The following is a 25740-nucleotide window of genomic DNA, read 5'->3' on the forward strand; positions in this document are numbered from 1 at the left end:
ACCACATCAAACACACCTACCGTGCCCATGATTTTGCCCTTCCCCCACATACATATACATCCCAGTAATAATCTGGTGATTTTCTAAAATGAATTCTCACAGTCAATACTAAAAATTACACTTGATTCAAATCAGTGAATTGTGACCCAAATCTAAGTATAAATATAGTGGAAATCACAAGTTTCTTTCGTGACAGTCTTACTAATCAAGTTATTTGGCCTGTTTTTAGCCACATGGGATATTTTTTCTTTTTAAGGTCGCTATGAGTGTTGTTTGTAGCAGCATCAATAAGCCAAGAATTCACATAGTTACTCAATCACACAGATTACTCATCATTGCCTGTTCATAACAGAATCCTAAATGTTTAAGATTTCTAATGCAAATCAAAATCTCATCATCACTGTCATTGCTAAATTAAATGACAGGATAATAACATTACATTAAAACCATTTTTCTCTTGATTGAGTACCTTTTTCAGAAGTGAACCCTCTAGATGTATATTTTTTTCATCAGTACTATAAATGCATTTAGAATCCAAGATAAAAATAGAATTTAAAGGGGAGGAGTGGGATGTTTTCAAATTATTGATGAGACTCTTGAATCTCAACCATATTTGACAGTGTACTGTTAGGAAATGGAGTAGTTCAGCTCAATTTATTGACACTTTTAGAGATATATAAAAGAGGTTAACAGGTTGAGCTTGGTCTTTATTGATGTAATCATATGTTCTTAGCATCAGTTATAAGTCATCCCATTGCAAACTGGCTGTTAGTGACCTATAGGAATTGGCATTGCTCTTTTCTAATATGAGATACTTTTCTAATATGAGATATAGGCTTCAGCTAGACCATAACCTATATGGGAAATTAATATAAATTTCTAACCTGCAAAAGCAGTGTAGGTTCTCAGTGGCCTTACCATTGTGAACTTCTCTCTTGACCTTTCTTTCCTATCTAAAGCTAATGAACCTTTTTGGTCACACCTACCCTCTCTTTACCTGCTCCCTTTGGCCCTTGGCCCACTTCTTTTTGGCCAGGTAGCCAGTGTTTGTGCCGCCTTAGCCCATTTTCTTCACTTGCCCCAAGAACTCCACAGAACTCTTCTTTCATTTTAATCATTTCCTTCCATCCTTCAAATATTTCGTTTCTTCACACCTTCCTTCATCTTTAATAATATGAAATATGAAAATCATACCCTGGAGCAAACATTTTATTATGTTTGCCTCACTTAATACGATCATCATTAGATAATAGCATTATGGTAAAAATTCTTGGCTGTTGAAGAATTTGATGAAGGTATGACTCAAACAAGATTGGCTATGAGATGATAATTATTAAATTATTAAATTTGGATAATAGGTGAATGAGGGTAAGGGACATCAATATGCTGCTTTCTCTATTTTTATAGATTTGAAATCTTCCATAACAAAAATTTAAAAATAACTTAGCTCTTTAGAGTTCATTTTTTTTAAATAGATGCTCTTTTTGAGTGAGCACATGAAATGGTGTGGTATGCAGGATGGACCTGATCCTCCTCTCAGAACACCCCGCTCTTACTCTACCCATAAGTAAACAACAAAGATTCTTTAGTACCTGGAATTGTAACTTCCCTCTTCTCCTTAGCTCTTGTACTTGATTGTCAGAATCCTGGAACACTTCCTGCTTCTTGTTAAAGTGACCAGATAAACCCATATAGAAATGTACATCAATTTCATCCCATTTATTAAATCCCACTGTGAATAAAGCTCTGTGCTGGCATTTGGAAAGGGAATATGAAAGAAAGTGTTCATGAATAACCCTGATGCTGTGCAGACACTAGCCACAATAGTGGGCTCTGGGAGACAGAGAGGAATTCTGTCAAGGTGACTCATTCCTGGTAATGATGCAAACTACTAAATGTTGTCCTAAAGGAAGAGGTAATCTTCCTTGCTTGTGTTCATAGTTCTAATTGTTAAGACTATTTAGAACTCTACCATATAGCCTTCCCTCTCTTCTAAAGAAATTAAATTGATTCCAGTTACCAATATGCCTTTTTCCTTCTCTTATTGAATTATAATAGTCTTACTCCCCGTTTGCCAAAACCTGGAGAAACCATTCATGGACATAAGTTTTTTATTGGCTTTGGAGGGAAAGGTGCCAACCAGTGTGTCCAAGCTGCTCGGCTTGGAGCAAAGACATCCATGGTGTGTAAGGTAAGTATGAGGGATAGTGGAGGGTATTCTAGAAGTAAGAATCTGGTTTTAAGACTTGAGTTCATTGTTTTTATTTTTTTCAACCATTTTAAAGTGAAAAATTCAGTGGCATGTAATACATTCAGTGGTATTCAGTACGTTCAACCACCACTTCTATCTTGTTCCAGAACTTTACCATCATTCCAAAACAAAATCCCTTACCTCTTAAACAGTTCCTCCTCCTTCCCTCTTCCCTTTAAGGCCCTGGGAACCACCAGTCTTCATTCTGTCTCTATGGATTTATCTATTGTGGACATTTTATATAAATGGAATATATGTTATGTGACATTTTGTACCTGGCTTCCTTCACTTAAAATACTGTTTTTGAGGTACAACCACCTTGTAGCATTTATCAGTATTTCCTTCCTTTTTGGGGTTGAATACTATTCTATTCCATGGATATACCACAATTTTTTTGTTCATCAGTGAATGGATTGATGGACGCTCGGGCTGTTTCCACCTTTTGACTGCTATGAATAACATTGCTACTAACATGCATGTACATGTACTTGAGTACCTGCTTTCAATTCTTATGGAAATTCATTGTTTTTAAAGATCTAAATAAGAGAGAGTAGTCTCCCTTGTTCTTTATATTAATTTCTGCCTCATTAAATCCTCTGGGAAGTAGCTGTTCTCAAATAACTTAATGCTGCATTCCCTGAACGTAATGAGTTTAAAACTGGGGTGTGAGAAGTAAGGGAAATTAGCCTATTCCAGTGGGTTTCTGTCATCCAGCTTCTAAACAACAGCATGAGTCATAGGTTTCACTGCAGCAACATGGCTTTTGGAAATGTAGTGTAATAACTGATGATTTACTCATCTCTAAGTCATTTTCTTCTAATGCTGTATCTTAGATCAGAAATGAATCTGGGCCTTAATGAACTTCATATGACTGATCTTTTGGCATAGTTTTGTTTTCATATATGTAGAGATATGATATTGTACAGTAGTCTTGTTTTTATCCATGCCACTGAAATAATTTGAAAATAAGTCAAATGAAATGGGCTGCCAAAGGTTCACATTTTTCATTTTTTATGAAATTTTAACTTGCTAGCATTATAGTGTTAGTATAACAGGAAAAGTAGATGATTGTGTTTGTTTGATTTTTAGGGAAAGTGAGGCTGGGTCTACAAATTATTAGAGGGTAAGAAAAATACAAGAAACTTAAAACAATGAGGTTTCTCATGTGAACTATGTAGATTTTACCAAAAATTCTTTGAATTGTCCTTTTTCATTGCAGTCAGCACTTTTCTTTCCACAGGAGTTTTTAAATGATGTATAAACTATACAATTATCACTTCATCTGCTAGTGAACTGTAATTTTATTTCTAACTTATGATTAACATAATTTTCACATGGCTATTTGGTCAAAAACATCACATAAAGCATAAGATTCAAAGTAAGAAACCCTCTTTTGCTAAGATTGAGCTCTTGATAGATTTAAAATAATCAGTGCAATTAATCAGCAATTAATTATGTTCCAGGAATTATGGGGCTGTAAGAGGGGGCTGATTAAAAACTTTGGCCTGACCCATCTCATACCTGATTAGCTATGAAAGTTTTGGGGAGTAATTGGGTGGTGCTGACTTAATTAAGAGGACCTGGAAACTGGAAAGAGGGTGATATAATTTCCTGTCTAGGAAAACCTGGACATAGAATTGGTATTGGAAACTATCTACCCAAAATGGCTTCCCTGGGAAGAGGGGAGTTCCTAGAGCTGGAGACGTTAAAGGAGAGAATAGAGAACCCCTCCCTCTTGGAAGCTTTATAGAAGCTATTTATGTAGCCATTAAAGTCAAGATTGGATGTCCCCTGGGATCTCTTCCAACCCTAAGATTTTGAAATGGATTTTATTTTAGGTCCATTGAATTTGAGGCAAAGAAAGAAATGAAAAAGAGAAATATTTGAAATATGGAACTGAACTTGGGAAATGAATCCTGAAACCATATGAGTGGATGGGAGAGGAACAGAAGCAAGGGGCTGTATTTTGGGAAATGTTCCAGTTAGGGGCTTGATTAAAGCAAAAGTACTATTTGTTTTATTCTGGTTTGTGGATGATGGCTTATGTAGGCATCTGTATAATTTTGAAAGTTCTACACATCTACCATACCCTGATTTAGTCATCTAACATTTAGTACCATAGTGGATTTTAGCCTATGTGTCTGCATAGCAGAGGATAAAAAAACATGACTGTAGCTAAAACCTATCCAGGGTAACTTTGTTAGATAACCTGGGACCTTTAGACGTGGAATTATTTAAAAGCTTAAGCAAATATTCTTAGACTTCTTAAAAAGAAAATAATATATTTTTATAATAGAAGTTATTGTTATCTATCCATTAACCATATTTACATCCATTGTGAAATATATTTTTATTAAGCAAATGAGCCAAACTTGCTTTATAGCAGTTTTTTAAAGAGGACAAGTTCTAAGTAGAAACTAAAACTGTGAAATTTATCAAGATAAAAATGAACAGATGGAGCAAAAGAAAAACAGGTAAAAACTTTCTTTGGTTTTCTCAGCAAGATTACCTCTTACTACCCATAACAAACCAAAATTCAAGCTCTTATGAAGATTGTTTGATGGCCCAGACAAACTTCTTATATTAAGCTAGGGAGAAATATTTGTCAAGATATTGTGACAATATTAAATGAGTTACCTCAATATTTGTACAGTGATACATGTATGAAACACTTCAAGTACTTACGAGTTATTTAGTAAGTATTTAACTGAGTCATGGGCTAAAGCTACAGACTAATGATAATTCGAGATGGTATTTTCAGATTTAAAATCCAGGCAGATACTGTAGAAAATGAAAGTCTTCCTCCCAGGGCAAAGAGCCTACTATCTTTCTTAAGACTTCACCTGAGTTAAGTGTTTTTCCCTTCATTGAAGCCAAACATTAAGAGAAGGAAGTTATTCCTAAACATCAAAAGTTGGCAGTTCAGGAGACAACCATGGTCAAGTGAGGAACTCAAGATGCACTGGCCCAATATGATGGCAGAAACCATGAGCAGGTATGAACCCAAATGACCCAGGTCAGGAATCAGCAAACCGGGAAGACCTTCAAGAAATTATCCTGTCTTGCTTTCTTCAGACATGAGACTATCGAATTCTCTAGTACAGGTAGCTTATCTGTTTTCTCTTCAGAACCATCAAGCATGAAGTTATGTGACAGAAGTTATGCAGGCCACCTTAGAGGGCTTAGCCAGGGAGAGTTCCTGGCTTTTGCCCAGGAAATAATTTAAGAGTGAGCCAAGGGTAAGAAAAAGCAACTTTTATTGAACCAGTGCTGCACGGCTAACCCATAGGTTATGTACATTGAGGGTAGTGTATAGGCTGTTAGCAACTATATTTACATGTGCTTTAAATTATATGCTAATTAAAAGGAGGGTTATTCAGAACTTTTTGGAAAAAGGGTGGGGAGTTTCCAGAACTATATAAGGTAACTTCTGGGCCATTGCCATGGCATTTGTAAGCTATCATGGGTCCAGTAGGAGTGTCTTGTGCTAATGAGCAGTGAGGGCAACTAGAGGTCGCTTTCCTTGGTTTCAGCCAGCTTCTTCACTGCACCATGTTTTGACCAGATTCTGCTTCCACCAGCAGGGTTCAGCTGGAAAATAAGTCCTGCTGGCCTCCTAACTTGATACATGAAGGTGGTGCTGTTCAAAGTCCAGTCCTCAGGCTAGTGCCAGGCAGCATGCAGATTGTCACTGGTCCTAAAAGGAATTGAGAGTAAGCAGTTAGAATCATGTATAGCAATTTGACAGAATAAATTTATAGTTGTTGAATATAATAGTCATAATAAATTAGGCCTTGTAGTTTGTATGACTCTTTTTGTTTTCATCTCATTGTTATTATATTTTATGAAATTGTTAGTCCACAATGGATTGAAAGCAAGAAAAGGAAAAAAAAGTCCAGTCCTTCTCCACAGATAGCATAGCTTGAAAAGCAGTGCATTAGCGTAGCCATCACCTTAACCAAAAAGTACCTTCTGTGCTAGATTACTGTGGGAGAATCATGTGATCGTGCATTGAGATTTTCATTTTCAGAGATCAAAAATTAGTCACCAGGTCTTTCCAGGTAATATATAATGAGGCGAAATCTGTCCTTTCCTGAACTCCGTTGAAAGACAGCTAGCTAAAACTAGTTGGCTATGTTGATTGGAATGCCTGGCCATGTGTTCAAACAAATGATCCTATAACCAGACAAGTAGTATACATGTTATATAAGAAAAACATGGTAGAAATCAGAGAAAGTAACTGGATTATTTTCACCACTCTCAGATAATCAGGCCCGATAATGATGATTATAGCATTAACTTTGTGTATTAAAGGCCTTTATTTTTTCTGAGACAAGATCTCACTCTATTGCCCAGGCTAGAGTGCAATGGTGCAGTCTCAACTCACTGCAGCCTCAACCTCCCCAGACTCAGGTGATCCTCCTGCCTCAACCTCTCAAGTAGCTGTGACTACAGGCATGTGCCACCTTGCCCAGCTAATTTTTGTACTTTTCATAGAGACAGGGTTTCACCATGTTGCCCAAGCTGGTCTCAAACTCCTGAGCTCAAGCAATCTGCCTACCTCAGCCCCTCAAAGTGCTAGGATTACAGGTGTGCACCACCATGCTTGAAGGCCTCTTTTTTTTCCAGAGACAGGTTGCCTAGGCTCTAGTACTATGGTGCAGTCATGGCTCACTGCAGCCTTAAACTCCTGGGCTCAAGTAATCCCCTCACCTCAGTCTCCAGAGTAGCTGAGACTACAGGCATACAGAAACACACCCAGCTAGCTAATTTTTAAAATTTTTTGTAGAGATGACATCTTGCTGTGTTGCTGAGGCTGGTCTTGAACTCCTGTCTTCAAGCAATCCTGCCACCTTGGCCTCCCAAAATACTAGGATTACAGCATAAGCCACCGTGCCTAGCCTAAAGGCCATTATTAAGATAAACACTCCTTTATCTAGGATTTAAACAACGAGCAAGCTTAAATAACCAAGATTTTATATTATTCTTTTTATGTCTTTATTATAAGGCCACAAATGGCAAGTTAAAAGTTAATATGAAGGATTTATTCAAAAAAGCAATGGCTGGGTTTTGTATGACAACAAATGCAACTTAGTCTCCTCAGCCAGCTGTTCATTATAACCCTCAGGCACTGAAAAGTTACAAAATGTCTTCAGTCCCAAGGATTAAATTACATTCATCTTAGTTTTAGTGTTAATCATATTTTCTGTATTCTAATGCTTTGAAAATTGGTAACCTGTTTTAATATATGTGATAACTCCTTGAGTCGAATATTTGGTTTCATGTGGCCTTGGTTAGGATATTTTGCTCTCCTATGTTTTATTCACCCCCAAATGTATGTTGAAGAGTAGAATTACTAGACGGTTTCTGCCATTTGAAGGTTCCAAGCAGCCTAAACAACCATTCTTCAATCATTTTGCAAAATAGAAGTTATGGTGCTGACTGAAGTTGCCCTCCTCAGCTTCAGGTCATAGTTCTGGACTCTGGAAGCCATGCCAAAGCTCTCCTTCAGTGCAGAAGGAGCCCTCCCAGTGGTAAGAGTAAAAGAAGCACTTCAGCACCCTTAGCTGGAACAAATGCTGTTGTTCCTCATACACTCAGCCCTTTTTGCTTTCCATACCCTTGCTGCATTGCCAAATACAGAAACCACTAGGCACATGTGAATATTTAGATTTAAATGAAATCAAAGTTAAAAATTGAATTCGTCAGTCACATAGTTTGTATTTTGAGTATATGTATTGGGCAGAACAAATAGAAACCATTTTCTTTATTGGACAGCACAGATATAGAACATGTCATCACTGCAGAAAGTTCTGCTGGATGGGACTACTCTACAATATTCAGGGCAGAAGTGAGTCTGGGATTTCCAAAGAGCATATGAGTTCTGAGAGTTGCCTTGGCTTATGTGCAAGTGCTTCTCCATAGTTGCTCTTGACCAGGCTTCCTTCATATGGAACAGGCTCACACAGACAGGCTATCTCAGACTATGTAGGTTTCCAAGAATCTTTCTGCCCAAAAGTATTTCACTGCTATAGCCAACAGAATGTGAGGGTGCCTTCAAAGAGGCTGTTGGAAAGAAAACCTTGTATGGAACCATTCTAGAATAGTTTGGGTGCTTGTAGTCATGTTCCTTGAAGAATGAAACATGACCACCATGACTACAAGATGGGTCCAAGGAAAATGAACAGAAGGACAACTAGTATGATTAAATCCTAAAGAGTCTCCAGTAAGCTTTTAGGAAGACTAGACTGGCCAGGTGTGGTGGCTCATGCCCATAATCCCAGCACTTTGGGAGGCTGAGATGGGCGGATCACAAGGTCTGAAGATTGAGATCATCCTGGCTAACATGGTGAAACCCCATCTCTACTAAAATACAAAAACAAAGTAGCTATAGTCCCAGCTACTCAGAAGGCTGAGGCAGGGGAATTGCTTGAACCTGGGAGGCAGAGGTTACAGTGAGCCCAGATCACGTCACTGCATTTCAGCCTGGTGACAGAGCAAGACTCCATCTCAAAAAAGATGACTAGACTAACAAATATGAAATTGCCAACAATATAAGATGGTATTGAACTATGGGCTTGATTAGGAATCTTACAGGAGATCTGTTATGAGAGTATTATAGGAGATGAGAGGATTAACAAGGGCCGGACTAGGGAAGGTAGACCCTAAGTTGATACTTGAAAAACAAGTGAAGTTTGATTTGGTGGATGAGAGGGCAAAGGAATCTAAGTTCTCAGAAATGATGGTAAGAAAACAGACAGGTTTCTTTCTACTGATATATCCAGAAAGGAACAGTTTTCTGTGGAAGAATAGAAAACACCAGGAGCGACTAAAACTTGGTTAGAGACATAGTCCATTGAAGTAATGCTCACCTGCAGGACAGAAAAACAGAAGTTCAGTTCAGAAGGACAGTTCAGAGGTGGCAAGCCTGCAGGCCTGCAGGAGCCAAGCAGGTAACAGAAATTGCAGTATGTTAGATAGGGACTGTGATGAAGTCAAGAGCCTATGCCTACTTTAAGATACTCACCTCTCCGTTCCAGGGTTGCCCTGCAGGAATGTGGACCCAGTGTTACCAGAACCTCTGAATTTTCAGAACCTCCTGGAAATCTGTTTTTGCGAAGTCTTCTAATATGTAAATATTGAGAACTGATTAAAATTCAAAACAAAATAGCAGGGCATGTATACCAAAACCTGCACACAGATATTTCTATCAGCTTTATTCATAATTTCCCAAACTTGGAAGACATCCTTTAGTAGGTAAATGGATAAATAAACTCAGGTGCATCCAAACAATAGAATATTATTCAGCCCTAAAAGGAAAGTAGCTATCAGGGCACAAAAAGGCACAGAGGAGGCCGGGCACAGTGGCTCACACCCATAATCCCAGCACTTTGGAAGGCCAAGGCAGCAGATCACCTGAGGTCAGCAATTCGTGACCAGCCTCAACAACATGGAGAAACCCGACTCTACTAAAAATACAGAATTAGCCGGGTGTGGTGGCACATGCCTATAATCGCAGCTACTCGGGAGGCTAAGGCAGGAGAATTGCTTGAACCCAGGAGGCAGAGGTTGCAGTGAACTGAGATCATGCTATTGCACTCCAGCCTTGGCAACAAGAGCAAAACTCCATCTCAAAAAAAAAAAAAAAAAAAAGAAGAACTTTAGTTATGTATTACTAAGTGAAAGAAGCCAATCTGAAAAGGTTACATCCTGTGTGATTACAACTGTATGATATTCTGGAAAAGACAAAACTATGGAGACAATGAAAAGATTAGTGGTTACCATAGGCTAGTTGGGAGAGAAGGATGAATATACAGAGCACAGAGGATTTTTAGGGTATGGTACTATAATGGTGGATATATGACATTTTACATTTATCAAAGCCTGTGGAATATTCAACACCAAGAGTGAACCTTAATGTACACTGTGGAGTTCGAATGATAATGATGTGTCATGCAGGTTTATCAGTTGTAACAAATGTACCACTTAGTTGCAGGATGTTGATAGTGGGGGATACTAGTTGCAGGGAGAGACAGAGAGTATATGGGCACTCTGTACTTTCTACTCACTTATGCTGAGAACCTGAAACTAGTTTTTAAAGCCTATTTTTTAGAAAACTAATAGGACAGACAAAACATATCTAGGAGTCACATTCAACTTTCAACCCATCACTTTACAACCTCCGCTATAGATTCAACTGTAGAATTCAAGCCAAGATCCAGCCAAGGTAGCAGCCAAACAAGTGGTTAGCATTAGAGAGGTATGGGAAAAGATAGCAGGGGGGTCCTGACTTGTACAGTGATTGCAGCGCCACGGAGGCCAGAAACGGACAGTAGGGATTTGTTGGTAGGATGCCAGCAGTTGGTATCAAAGGCCTTGCAATCATAGCTTTCTGGCTTTGAGCCACAGACCTAAAGGTCTGGCCCCTGCAAATGGCTGGCCAGGTAGAGAAGAGTGCCTGTTCTGAAAGAGCAAGAGGGCTTAACAGACGATTAGGGTACTCATTCATGCTGACAGAAACAGGGAGAGATCCAGTTACCGAAGTGGACCTTTAGAAAGCAAGAGTGTGGTCACAGGATCCAGGCACAAACACAGCTACTTAAATTATGGTTCAGTGGTTCAGGGTTACACTAGGCACTAGGTTAACTAGCTTTTTCCTTTCTTTTTTTAATGGAGATCTGTATTTCTAGGCTAACTAGTTTTAAAGCTAGTCAGGACTTTTTTTTTTTTTTTTTTAACAGAGTCTTGTTTTGTCACCCAGGCTAGTTAGTGGCACTATCTTAGCTCACTGCAACCTCTGCCTCCTGGTTATAGGTGGTTCTACCTCAGCCTCCCAAGTAGCTGGGACTACAGGCATGCACCACCACACCCAGCTGATTTTTGTATTTTTAATAGAGACAAGGCTGGTCTCAAATTCCTGACCTCAGGTGATCGAGCTCAGGTAATTGGTCCACCTCCACCTCCCAAAGTGCTGGGATTACAGGTGTGAGTCACTGTGCCCCGCCTGAAGCTAGTCGGGACGTTTTAATTAATAGACAATAGACACCCAATTCAAAATAGCTTAAGCATAAATAAATAAATAACTGTTTAAAAAAGAATGTATTGCCTCATATAACTGAAAAGTCCAATGGTAGAGCTGGCTTCAGAGGCTTAGGGGTCCATTAGGAGTCTGTGTCTGTTTGTGTCTGCCATCTTCCTGCTTTCTATTATGTTTCTCTATTTTCTTTCTAGCTGGCTCCACGTGGTGAGCCCCAGTAGCTGCAGGCTTACATTATTTTACAACCAGCAATCTTACTGGGAATAAAACTTGTCTTCCCTGGTAGTTTCAAGAAAAGTCCCAGGATTGAGTCTTATTGGACTAATTTAAGTCACATGCCCATTCATGAACCCATCACTGTGACCAGGGTGGTAAGACACCCTTTTTTTGGTGAGACGCCCCCCCTTTTTTTTTTTTTTGAGATAGAGTCTTGCTTTCTTGTCCAGGCTGGAGTGCAGTGGCACAACCTCAGCTCACTGCACCTCCGCCTCCCAGGTTCAAGTGATTCTCTTGCTTTAGCCTCCCAAGTAACAGGGACTACAGGAAACCCACTTTTTAATCAGGCCTGGGTCCCTTGTTCAACCTAATCACGTTGTCCATAGAGTGGGACAGAAATGGGTGTCCAAAGGAAAAATGGAAATACCTTTAACAGAATAGATGCTAGGATGCAAAAACAGAATTCCGTTATATCAAGTTACCCAAGTTAGCTAGGGCCTTTGAAATTTCCTTCTCTTTGCTCCGACATGTCAGTGTCAAAGGAGAAGATAAGAAGATTCTGGAACATCAGGCAAGTCATGACAAGGATGCTCATATTTACAGTGAAGTACAAACAGCTAAGATTCTTTACAAATATTGAGGGTTGAAGATGGTAGACAACTCCATCTCCATGGGAATAATCACACAAACAGCTAAAAATGAAAATGACTTAATGAGTGACATTCATTAAGTACTTCACATTTTAAATAGGCTATAAGTGAAACATTATTGTATAACAATTCTATGGGCTGCAATCAAGTCTAGCATCTTATATTAAGAAGATTAATTAGTTAATGTTTATAAAGTACTGTGCAGATATGCCCTTTTAAAATGCTAAGTATTCTAAAACCTGCATTGTAGCATTTTACTAACTATAAAAGATCTAATATTCATTATTTCTTTGGTACAGGTTGGCAGAGATTCTTTTGGCAATGATTATATAGAAAACTTAAAACAGAATGATATTTCTACAGGTAAAATTCCCATCTTTTTTAAAGTTGGTGTTTACAGCTTTTTTTCTGTGATTTTGTGACGTGAAAAATTGAATCTAGAGAATTAGTAGACCTTACCCTGTTGGCCAGAGAATTTTTATGTACAGGTTTGTCCATTCTTGCTTAAATGTCCTTTGGTTGATTCTTCCATGTACATTCCTCCAGATGGGAATAAAATTATAGGAATTTACAAACCTTTATCTCACGGATATGTGACAAATGACAAGGAGAAAAAGGTGCTGCATTCACAAAAGATGTTTTAAGAAAAGTCATTGAACGTTATAGCTGAAAACAATCATTAGAAGCCATAGAGGCTGATACCATTATTTCACAGAAGAGAAAACTGAAGGCCCGAGATGTTCTGTGATTTTTCCAAAAACACACGGTTGGAGCTAGAGCCAGGACTAGAATCTTCTGACTCCAGTTCAGGGCTCTTTGCTGCTACCAAAGGCTGCCTGGTCAGCATTTCTGTTTATATGTCAGACCTTGGTTCTTGGTGAAATACCAAGCTTATGAGAATGAAAATAATCAGACAAGTTCATTTTATAGGTTTGACCTTTACATTTTATAGGTTTTATCTCAACTCTGATATTCCTTTCAATGAAGAACGTAAGTGTGTTGGTCTAGAAAAATGCATATGTATACAATTAATGAATAATTGGAATTGAAAGTAGAGCAGTTTGGTAGGTTGTTACTAATGCAGAGAAAAGGTACAACTAAATATAAAGCTGTCTATTTTTCTTGTATAAATGATGGGTATAAATTAGCACTAATTACTTATTTTTTTATCATTCCAGATGGTTAAAGGTTAAAAAGTTTTTCCAAGTATTAGTCTTGTATTGAAATTGTTAAAATAAATTATCCATGTCAGTCTGTATACATGTGATTGTAATTTTCTTTTTTCTTTCAGAATTTACATATCAGACTAAAGATGCTGCTACAGGAACTGCTTCTATAATTGTCAATAATGAAGGTAAGTGTTTTGCATATTGGAGTGCTATTTCATAAGACAGTTTATTTCCAGAGCTAGATCGGAAGCATCCATTTTTACCATGATTCTATGGACCTCTTACTATACCCACCACTCCAAGGCCTAACACATACTTTTTCCAATCCAAATATAAATGTGTTTTCCTTTATTTATACTTCTCACATTGATCATTCAGATCAATTTTCACACAATTTTCAAAACTGTCTACCCACTATATATGAAGTTGCCTCAAAATAATATGTATATGCTCTAATGTCCCCATTACCCTTCATGTAAACTTTTAATTGACATTTGTCTCTAAAAGCAGTCAAGCATTCATCTGTCATTTTAGTTATCCTAGGTAAATAAATGTAAATAGGTGCAAAGAAAAGTTTGATGAGTCATATTTATAGAATATGTTCTGAGCAAATAGCAGCAACGAATTACATCCAACTTATCGTTAGTGTTCAATTTTGCCTGCTCTTTCAACAGCAATCAAATCTCAAAAGTCTATATATACAACTAAGTCTGCCACAAGGCTTTGCCATTTATCTTTTAAAATAGTAATTGGGCCTGGCACAGTGGCTCACACCTGTAATGCCAGTGCTTTGAGAAGCCGAGGTAGAAGGATCACTTGAGCCAGGAGTTCAAGGCCGCAGTGAGCCACAGTCCCACCACTGCACTTCAGCCTGCATGACAGAGTGAGACCCTGACTCTAAATAAATGAATGAATGAGTGAACAAATGAATGAATGAAAACAATGGCTGAGTGCGGTGGCTCATGCCTGTAATCCCAGGACTTAGGGGGAACCAAGGCAGGTGGATCATTTGAGGTCAGGAGGAGTTCAAGACCAGCCAGTTCAACATGGAGAAACCCTACCTCTACTAAAGATACAAAATGGAGAAACCCCGCCTCTACTAAAGATACAAAAAACAATTAGCCAGGCCTGGTGGCACATGCCTGTAATCTCAGCTACTCAGGAGGCTGAGGTAGGAGAATCGCTTGAACTCGGAGGTAGAGGTTGCAGTGAGCTAAGATGGTGCGACTACACTCCAGCCTAGGCGACAGAGCATGACTCTGTCTATAAAATAACAACCTTCAAGTCAAGTTTTCATAATTTCTGCCAACTGTTTTAATTATAAAAACACCTATATGAGATTTTTTTAAAATCAGAATCAATATTCAAAAGGACCAAGCATTTCATGGGGCACCTTGGACAGAATCTCATGTGTTGTGGACAGTGTGCATTGTGTTAAATTAGGATTTGTCATGATGTGTCTTTTATTTATAATGCAGTGTTGCCAGAATCTCATGTGTTGTGGACAGTGTGCATTGTGTTAAATTAGGATTTGTCATAATGTGTCTTTTATTTATAATGCAGTATTGCAAGATCATTTCTCACATAAAATACAGTATTTTTAACTCAACTTTAGTGATTCCAAATTGCAATAATAATATGTTTCACCTAGAGGTGGTAGATTAAAGTTTTCATTCTAACTATAGAAAGCCTGTGTTCATTTAAGCTACATTTTAAGAAATTATTCCTGCCAACAACAGCTCATTCCTTGTCTTAAACCTCTTTTGTTGTTGCTGTTGTTGTTGTTGTTACTGTTCTAGGAATATCCTCAAGTTATCTTTCTTATCTGTGAATCAAAATCTGCATTTTCCATGCAAAGATATAATGTAATAGTGTGTGCTGAGTGTCTACTTTGGTAGACCTTGCCTTGTTTACCATATACAGTAATGCCCTCAAGACTATAGGTGATGATAGAAGAATTAGGACAAATACATAGAGATGGGACAATCAGCTCCTTTAAACAAAGGAGCAAGTTTGCAAGATAAAATAGTGAGTTTAGTTTTGATAAGTTAAATTCGAGGCATGAACAAGCTAGCCATATGGCATTGTCCATCAGACAGCTATAGTCTTGGGCTTATTGCTCAGCAGCTAAGGCCAGTCCAAAAATTTGGATCTGGGAGACAGCAGCATGGAAGCAGCAGTTGACTCCAGCAGAGAATGAGGTCACTGAAGGAGAAATGCTATCTTTCAGCAAGTGGTTCTCTGAATTTTTCCAAGACTGAGGTTAGGTTTATGCTGAACCATCCCCACTTTATTAAGTCTTCCTCATGGCCAACAAACACATCTGTGGTAAGATGAGAGAATAGAATTTGTTCTGTGTTGAGAGGTGATTTTAGGTCATGTCTATACAACATCAGCACGAGCAACCTGGAGCACAGAAAATGCCTGCTGCAACTCATTCCTCCAGATCAGTGTTGTCCAATAAAAATAAAATGCAAACCTAAAGTACAATATACCTTTAAATAAAACCAAATAAAATGCAAGCCACATGTGGAATTTTAAATTGTCTAGTAGCCACATTTTTAAAAGTAAAAAGGAACAGGTAAATTTAACTTAGGCAATATATTTAACCCAATATGTCCAAACTGTTATCATTTTAGTGTATAATCAAAAATTTATCTTGGCCAGGCATGGTGGCTCATACCTGTAATTTTAGCACTTTGGGAGGCCGAGGTTGGTGGATCACCTGAGGTCAGGAGTTCAAGATCAGCCTGGGCAACATAGTGAAACCCCGTCTCTACTAAAAATGCAAAAAAAAAAAAAAAAAAAAAAAAATTAGCCAAGCATAGTGGTGCACCCCTTGCAATTCCAGCTACTTGGGAGGCTGAGGTGGGAGAGTACCTTGAACCTGGGAGGCGGAGGCTGCAGTGAGCCAAGATCATGCCACTGTACTCCAGCAACAGAGTGAGACTCCAAAATTTATCTTATTTTTTTAATTTTTAAAATGTTAAGAATTAATGGATATTATACCTTATACCTTATTTCCTTTGTACTGTCTTTGAAATCCACTTGTAGTTTACTTAAAGCACAACTCAGTTTGGACTAGCCACATTTCTTTCTTTTTTCTTGAGACTGAGATCACAGTAATGTGATCTCAGGTCACTGCTACATCTGCCTCCCAGGTTCAAGTGATTCTCATGTCTCAGCCTCCCCAATAGCTGGGATTACAAGTGCATACCATCATGCCTGGCTAATTTTTGTAATTTTAGTAGAGATGGGTTTTCGCATTTGACCAGGCTGGTCTCGAATTCCTGACCTCAAGTGATCTGTCCACCTTGGCCTCCCAACGTGCTGGAAATTATAGGTGTTAGCCACTGTGCCCAGCCAGGACTAGCCACATTTCGAGTGTTCAATGGCCATGTGTAGCTTGTGCTCATGACTACCATATTAGGCAGCACAGCTCTTAAGAGTTCACCTTCCAGAGGAAATGCACCACCACCCTCTCTCATTTAGGTGGAATTATAGACAGCGGGTCCAAGTAATAAGAATATATCAAGGCCAGGCGTGGTGGCTCACACCTGTAATCCCAGCACTTTGGGAGGCCTAGGCGGGCTGATTGCCTGAGCTCAGGCATTCGCAACCAGCCTGGACAACACAATGAAACCACGTCTCTACTAAAAAAATAGAAAAAATTAGCTGGATGTGATGGAGCTACTCGGGAAGCTGAGGCAAGAGAATTGCTTGAACCCAGGAGGCAGAGGTTACAGTGAGCTGAGATTGTGCCACTGCACACCAGCCTGGGCGTCAGAGCGAGACTCCCATCTCAAAAAAAAAAAATTCCTTTGTTCTGTTTCTCTTTGGTTCATTACGGTATAGGCTAGATATCCCCTCTCTTCTATATCTGATACAATTTTCTATCTATTAGATATTTAAAATGTGTTTTGATTGACAGAATCACTTTTTAGAATACCATAGGGTACGCACATGAACTGCTTGCATACTACAGTGTCATACAAGTTTATTCCTATTTATATTCATCTCTATGGCATCTGTCATTTAGGATTCAGAATTGTTACCACATACATATACCAGATATTTTCCACAAAAGAAATTTTTCACTGAGCGCAATGGCTCACACCTGTAATCCCAGCACTTTGGGAGGCCAAGGTGGGCAGATCACCTGAGGTCGGGAGTTTGAGACCAGCTTGACCAACATGCAGAAACCCCATCTCTACTAAAAGTACAAAATTATCTGGGCACAGTGGCACATGCCTGTAATCCCAACTATTTAGGTGGCTAAGGCAGGAGAATTGCTTGAACCCGGGAGGCAGAGGTTACAGTGAGCCAAGATTGTGCCATTGCACTCCAGTCTGGGCAACAAGACTGAAACTCCATCTCAAAAAAAAAAAAAATTCTTTTTAAAGTATGTTATATGTCATTTATCAACTAATATTCTTTGTATATAAGAATATTGGGGAAGTCTTTTTAAGATTTTACTTAAGGTGATCAGAATAATGTGAGTCTTACAGAGATATAAAAGTTACATTTGGAACTCAGAATTCAAGCTGAATAACCTAGAAATGTTAAAATTGATACAACACATTTTGTATGATGATTTTGCAAGGGTGATTGTATTAATAACACTGTATCATTGCTTGGCTCTTTTTTAGTTTTAATATAAATTGGTGGAATTTTCTTATAGGCCAGAATATCATCGTCATAGTGGCTGGAGCAAATTTACTTTTGAATACGGAGGACCTGAGGGCAGCTGCCAATATCATTAGCAGAGCCAAAGTCATGGTCTGCCAGCTCGAAATAACTCCAGCGACTTCTTTGGAAGCCCTAACAATGGCCCACAGGAGTGGAGGTAATTATACATATTTGTCATTCTTTCTATGAAAACTTTTATCGCTGTCTTAATTAAAGTTAACCTTTTAAGTTAAGCAAAGCAATGCTCTTTCTGTAGTAAAATATTCTTCCTTCCATCTGTTAGATTCACAGTCTTGTGGTTCTCGATCATGTTAGAAAACCCTACAAACAGGGTAAAAAAAAAAAAATGAGTAGCGTTTCCGAGATCCCTCAATATAACTCTTCAATATAATTGGCAGAAATGGTACAGAGTTAGAATCCCTGAAGCAGCTCCTTGTTAAAGGTACACTTTAACTTTAGGTGGTGAAATGTTTTCTACTCTGAGAAGCAGAGGTTAAGCTGCATGTTATACATACAAATACATACAGACATACAGACATACATACAAAAGTAACTGGGGCAGCCCAGTTACTTTTTGATAAACATCTCTAGGAAGTGAAGATAGTTTTTTTCTCCTTTTTGTAAAACTTTATCATCTTTTCAATAAACAACAAAAGATTATTTATATGTAATATCTTCTGTGTTATTAGTGTCCATTGACATTGCCCCTTTTGTTTAACCTTTGATTGTGAAAACTTCCAAACCTACAGAAGCAGGCAGAATTGTACGATGAAATCTATCACCCAGCTTTCACAGTTATCAACCTATAGTTAATCTCGATTCATCTGTTCTCCCATTTATTCCTCTTCTCTCGCCTCCAGCAAATAACAGACTTTTTAAAAATCCAGATAATTTCTTTGCTTCATTTTTACCACTGACTAGTGGTGAAAGTATCTTCTGAATTAGAATCGCATTTCTGTCCCTTGTCAGCCTCATGGTCCTAGCAGAATTACCTGATTTTCCTGAGCTTTGTCAGTAAAATGCAGATAGAAACACTCCTATCTGCAGAATTGTTCTAAGGATGGAATAAAATAAAGTATGATGGCAGGCATGGTATAGTACATGTCGGTAAGTCCCAATGTTTTCTCTTCCATCTACTACTCTCTTTAAATTAAAATTAGGATAATGTCCTGATCAAGCATCATTTGGTGAAAAAGTCAAAATAAATAGTAGCCACTCTAACATGAGGACTTCTTGATATTGTGGCAATAATTCTGTGATTTTTTTAAAAAAATAAAATAGAGAACCATATTGACTTTTTCGCAAGATACAAAACTAAAAAGAAAAGGAATAGTGTGTGTGTGTGTGTGTGTGTGTGTGTGTGTGTTTATATAAGTGATTTCTCCCAAAGTGTATAGTGTACTACATAGAAATAAATGAAAAATAAGTCACTGAAATGATTTTTGTGGAGAATTTTTAAATGTTCCTCCTGATTTAACAAATTTTCCTCTTGGCAAAACAACATGCTGTGGTAAATTTTCACTGACATTTAGTGTATTTTTAATGGACTTGAAGCTGTCAGAAAGAATTCTAAGCCAAAACCCATTTGGTTACATTTTCTCAGAGTGTCACAGTAAAGTCTAATGCTTATGGTACGCATTCTCTGCACTGTGTTCATCTCAGCCGAGTGATGTGAATACAGTGTGCCACCCTGCTCCTGCTCTTGTCTTTGTATAGATCAAAGCATATTCTTGTGTAACTTCTCTTTTTTTCCTACTATCCCTTGCTGCTCAGAGATCACTGTTTCCTCTGTCCTAGTCTAGTTGCCTGTTACCTACCCAGCTTGTGGAGGAGAGAAAGGTACAGCAGCCACAGTTGAGGATCTAACCTTTCACAGGTGAGACTAGAGTAATCCCGATGGGCAGGCAGCCTACCCTGGGGCTGTCATTGGGTGGGGTCCAGAAAGGCTTCCTCCATCCCCTTCCATGCAGCTCTTCCAGTTGGGAGCTGGGGGACCTGGGGCAGCAGGAATGTGGGTAGGTGATAAAGGGCCACAGAGTACTTGGCCTACTTCACACTTTCACTAAGAGCCAGCATGCCTAGGTATTAATTCTGCATGAATGGTGTTATATAATAATATCACAAATAGTAATACCATGCATTTACATGTACATTACAGCTTATAAAATACTTTATTACACATTTTTTCCTCAGAAAAACCTCATGTGAAAGATAGGGCAGGCATTGTTCTCTCAGATTAAAGGTTAGAAGACTAAGACTGAGAGGTTAAGTAATTTGTTCAACCAGTGTCCCACTTTAAGTCGAGGAAACCAGGATTTCAGACTCTAAGACCCAAGTTCTGTCTCCTAGACCATTCTTTAAACTCCCACAACCCATTGATTACAGCAAACTGAGCCTTTATGAAGAGTATCTCTAGAATAGTTAAGTCTGTAAGTGTTAACACTGTCCAGCATATGTCCCAAGCTTTGTGTGTTTTTGCTGCTCAAGAAACAGAGAAGAGGCTCTAAAGTATTTTCAGCACTGTGACCCCAATAGAAAACACACACACACTCACAAGTACACACATGCACACAAGCACACACACTCATCTGTTCAGAACTCCTCCAGTCAGGTGGCTTTCTCTGGCCAAGTCACCTGGTCCCTTTTGGTAGATACTAGCCAGATGCAGCTTAGATTCTATTCCATGAGGAGGGTCTGTGTGAGTGTGTGTGTGTGTGTGTGTGTGTGTGTGTGTGTGTGTGTGATGCATCATCATTCGCATATTCAAGAAGAGTGGTATAATGAAATGAGAGCATTGAGTTGGGAATCATGAAATATGGCTTTAAATTCATAATTAATCAGCAAATGGGGTAGCTCAGTCAAGTAAGTCAGTTTCTCTCTCTGGACATCAGTTTCTTCTGTAAAACCAGAATTGGGCTGAGAGCTCTCAGAATTCTTTCACATCACTTTGGACTGATCCCAGAGCAGAGTGGGCAGAGCTTAATGATCTCTTGAGCACTGAGCACCCTACCCTTTGCCCCAGGAAGCTGCGTATGTGCTGATCAGCATTATTCCATCTTCAAGAAAGATGATAAAGTCATCATCATCATCATCGTCTATGATTATCACAGTTGCATTTTTACTGCTTACAAGTAGTGAATTTTGAATTAAACACATTGTATAACTAGATTATCCTAATATATCAGTTACGATAATCTAGAGGAAAAGATCTTTGAATATGCTGTCTCGAAACTGTCTCTATCAAAATGAAGGCATTGATTTTAAAGACAGCAGGGCCAGGTGCAGTGGCTCAAGCCTGTAATCCCAGCACTTTGGGAGGCCGAGGTGGGTGGATCACGAGGTCAAGAGATCGAGACCATCCTGGTCAACATGGTAAAACCCCGTCTCTACTAAAAATACAAAAAAATTAGCTGGGCATGGTGGTGCGTGTCTGTAATCCCAGCTACTCAGGAGGCTGAGGCAGGAGAATTGCCTGAACCCAGGAGGTGGAGGTTGCGGTGAGCCGAGATCGCGCCATTGCACTCCAACCTGGGTAACAAGAGCGAAACTCCATCTCAAAAAAAATAAATAAAGACATAGCAGCTACAACACCAAAAATCAGTAGCCCTATATAGCCCGCATCCTCATCAGGCCACGATGCTAGGAGGTAGGCCCACTGAAGAGCCAGTGCTGCAGCTGCTCGTGATGAAATTATGCATGTTGGTTCTGGTCTTTATATCCATTTCCAAACAAATGGAATAGTACATGAACAATGATAAATAATTGAGATTGTAAAATTACCAGAGTTAAATTCTAAGTATGATACAAAATACCTTTTAATGCCACTTTAGTCTTTCTGCCTTTGGCAAACAAAACTTCTTCTCTGGCCATCTGGACTGTCACAATGACATTGTCCAGCACATAGCCCAAGTTTTGAGTATTTTTGCTGCTCAAGTCACAGAAAAGAGTCTCTGGAGTAATGTTCAGCAAAGACAGTATTTTTAGTATCCCAGTATTCTCACAGTGTCTTCATTTAGGGTGATTTTCTTCCCTGGTTTCTTTGAGCTAATTATTAGGGCCCTCCTAACTGTCCAGCCCCTGCCCTCCATGGCAACACCGTAAAGAGCTTCTGCCTCATTTTCCTGCCTTGTAACCTATACAACTGCACCTCCGGGCCTCACCAGTTCCTTACTGACATTATTGTGCTATCTATTAACATGCAGTTAAGATAACTAAGAGTTTAGTCCATCTGACATTGTAATTAATAATAATTACTGTTGGGTGCTGCCAGTCACCTCTGAACTCCAAGTTACTTTGTGGTACATTCTGTGCTTTCTAGCTCTGCCTGCTCCCAGGATGACATCATGTTTTCCACCTCGTCTGTTACAGATTTGCATTCTTCTTTGATTAACTACATCTACTAATTCATGTTTCTTTCGTCATGGTAGAATATTTATGCTCATTTGTGCTAGCACAAACTGAGAAGAATGGCATTTACACTTTTCCCCTAAATTTAGTTACTAGTCAGGCTCTACGCCTACGTATCCTGTTACTATTGAAGAATGCTGTCCCTCAGTAAAGTACAGGCAAATACGATTGATTCTTAAACAGTATTTACAATAAAATTATAGAATTCCTTATTCTAGCAATTGAGACTTAAATTTTAATGTAATTATTTCCTTAAAATTTGTTTTTATTTTAAATTTCAACTATATGTGGACATACAGAGAATAATATGCTAAATCCATATATACTGTCATTTAGCTTCAACACTTATCAACACGTGGCCAGTTTTTTTTTCTTCTTTTAAATTCCATCTTTTATTTTAGATACAGGGGTACACGTGCAGACTTGTTTTTGTTTTGTTTTTGTTTGTTTTTTGTTTTGCTTCGTTTTTCTGAGGCAGAATCTCACTCTGCCTGCCCAGACTGGAGTGCAGTGGTACAATCTTGGCTCACTGCAGCCTCAACCTCCCAGTTTCAAGTGATTCTTGTGCCTCAGCCTCCCAAGTAGCTGGGATTACAGGCATGTACCACCACACCCAGCTAATTTTTGTATTTTTAATAGACACAGGGCTTCACCATATTGATAAGGCTGATCTTGAACTCCTTACCTCAGATGATCCACCTGCCTCAGCCCCCAAAAGTACTAGGATTACAGGTGTGAGCCACCATGCTGGGCCTTCATATGCAGATTTGTTACATAGGAATATTGTGCCCAGGTAGGGAGCATAGTACCCAAGTACCCAAGAAGCAGCTCTTTAAGCTGTGCCCCTTCCCACTCCAGTACGCTGTAGTGTCTGTTGTTCTCATCTTTCTGTCCATGTATGTGCAATATTTTGCTCCCACTTATAAGTGAATACATGCACTATTTGGTTTTCTGTTCCTGTGTTAGTTTGCTTAGGATTATGGCCTCCAGCCCCATCCATGTTGCTGCCAAGGACACAATTTCATTCTTTTTTATGACTATATAGTATTCCACGGTGTATGTGTGCCACATTTTCTTTATCTAGTCCACCATTGATGGGCACCTCAGTTGATTCCATGTCCTTGCTATTGTGACTAGCATGGTGATGAACACACAAGTGCATGTTTCCTTTTGGTATAATGATCTGTTTTCATTTGGGTGTGCACCCAGGCATAGGATTGCTGGGTTGAATGGTAGCTCTATTTTAAGTTACTTGAGAATCAGTCTCCTAACTGCTTTCTACAGTAGCTGAACTAAGTTACATTCTCTGCAGCCTCAACAGCATCTGTTGTTTTTTGACTTTTTACTAATAGCTGTTTTGACCAATGTGAGATGGCATTTCATTATGGTTTAATTTGCATTTATCTAATGATGAATGAAATGATGAGTAGTTTTTCATATGTTTGTTGGCAACTCATGTGTCTTCTTTTGAGAAATGTCTGTTCATGTTCTTTGCCCATTTTTAAATGGGGTTATTTGTTTTTTGCTTGTTGATTTGTGTAAGTTCCTTATAGAGTCTGCATATTAGATCTTTGTCAGATGCATAGTTTGCAAATATTTTCTCTAATTCTGTAGGTTTTTTATTTACTGTATTGATCATTTCTTTTGCTGTCCAGAAGCTCTTTAGTTTAATTCAGTCCCACTTGTCAATTTTTGGTTTTGTTACAGTTGCTTTGGGGAACTTAGCCAAAAATTCCTTGCCAATGCGAGTGTCAAGAAGGGTATTTTCTAAGCTTTTTTCTAGGATTTTTATAGTTCAAGGTCTTACATTTAAATATTTAATTCATCTTGAGTTAATTTTTGTATATGGTGAAAGATAAGGGTCTAGTTTCATTCTTCTGCATATGGCTAGCCAGTTATCCCAGCATCATTTATTGAATAGCGAGTCTTCCCCACTGTTTGTTTTTATTACACTAAAATCTTGGTTTATCTGTATCCTGCCTCATGGCTCCCTACCCTGCACTGCCACTTTGGATTATGTTGAAGCAAAACTCAGATGTTATATCATTTCATTCATGTTTTTTGATGTAAGATACTATATGTTTTAAGAGTGATGTCTTTGCATGCTGCACTTAATCTGTAGCTCATTAATTTAGTGAGTAACCTCTCTGACATTCTTTTCTTATATGTAAGTGTGAAAATGTAAATACACATATAGTTATGTATGTTTGTTATTTGTTCTTTTTAAAAAGGGAGGGTAGGCCGGGCATGGTGGCTCACACCTGTAATCTTAGCACTTTGGGAGGCCAAGGTGTGAGGATCACTGAGCCCAGGAATTCAAGAACAGCTTGGGCAACATGACAAAACCTCCAAAAAAAAAAACAAAAAGAAAGAGAGACAGAGAGAGAGAAGTGGGGCAGGGCAAGGGAGGGGAGGGGAGGGAAGAGGAGGGAAAGAAATTGGGAAATTACCCAGGCATGGTGACAGATACATGTAGTTCTAGCTACTTGGGAAGCTGGTGGGCAGGGATCACTTAAGTCTGGGAGTTGGAGGTTGCAGTGAGCTGAGATTGTGCCACTACACTCCAGACTGGGTGACAGAACCATCTCAAAAAAGATGGGTGGAGTGGGTGTGCAGTACAAAAGTGCCTTGTTCATTTATAAATAAATTATAGAACTCTTTCTCTGACAAACAGAGATCTACTTTATTCTTTTTAACAGCTGTAGTGTGTTACATCAGACATGTATGTTATAGTTTTGCTTTTGTTGCCCAGGCTGGAGTGTAGTGGCACAGTCTTGGCTCACTGCAGCCTCTGCCTCCCAGGTTCAAGCGATTCTCCTACCTCAGCCTCCAGAGCAGCTGGGATTACAGGCATATGCCACCACACCCGGTTAATATTTGTATTTTTAGTGGAGACAGGGTTTTACAATGTTGGTCAGGCTGGTCTTGAACTCCTGACCTCAGGTGATCCACCCGCTTCAGCTTCCCAAAGCGCTGGGATTCCAGGCATCAGCCACCAAGCCCGGTTTATGTCATAATGTTTTAAACTAATCCCCTTTGATAAATGTGTAGGTTTCTTGTTGTGTTTCCTGTTGCAAACAAGAGCTGTACAAACAACACTGTATATCATCTTTGCATGCCTATGATTTCTGTCGGATGGGTTTAGAAAAGGAATTGCAGGATCAGGAAAAAATTGATCTTTTAAGAATGGCTCCACCTGCATGATCTGCACATGTACTCCAGAACCTCAAGTACAATAAACACAAAAATTAAAAAAAAAAGAATGGCTCCTACCATGTTGTTCCACACTGGTAGCTTGCTCTAACCTGTGCTCGAATGCTG

General features: G+C 38.9%; 1 protein-coding gene across 9 annotated transcripts in view; it reads left to right on the forward strand.

The window, feature by feature from the left end:
• Positions 1-25740, forward strand: part of RBKS (ribokinase) — a 105020-nt gene that overhangs the window by 29536 nt on the left and 49744 nt on the right. For all 9 annotated transcript variants that reach the window (XR_008476430.2, XR_004733697.3, XR_613852.6 and 6 more), the window contains exons 2-5: positions 2059-2191; positions 12454-12517; positions 13446-13508; positions 18005-18169. Coding sequence is in view for 6 of the 9 variants with exons in the window: in XM_017964448.4 (XP_017819937.3) it covers positions 2059-2191; positions 12454-12517; positions 13446-13508; positions 18005-18169 (425 nt within the window). In the remaining 3 variants the exon portion in view is untranslated. The remainder of the gene's footprint in view (positions 1-2058; positions 2192-12453; positions 12518-13445; positions 13509-18004; positions 18170-25740) is intronic.

This window comes from Callithrix jacchus, chromosome 14 (genome assembly GCF_049354715.1).
Source record: "Callithrix jacchus isolate 240 chromosome 14, calJac240_pri, whole genome shotgun sequence".
NCBI classification, from domain to species: Eukaryota; Metazoa; Chordata; class Mammalia; order Primates; family Cebidae; genus Callithrix; species Callithrix jacchus.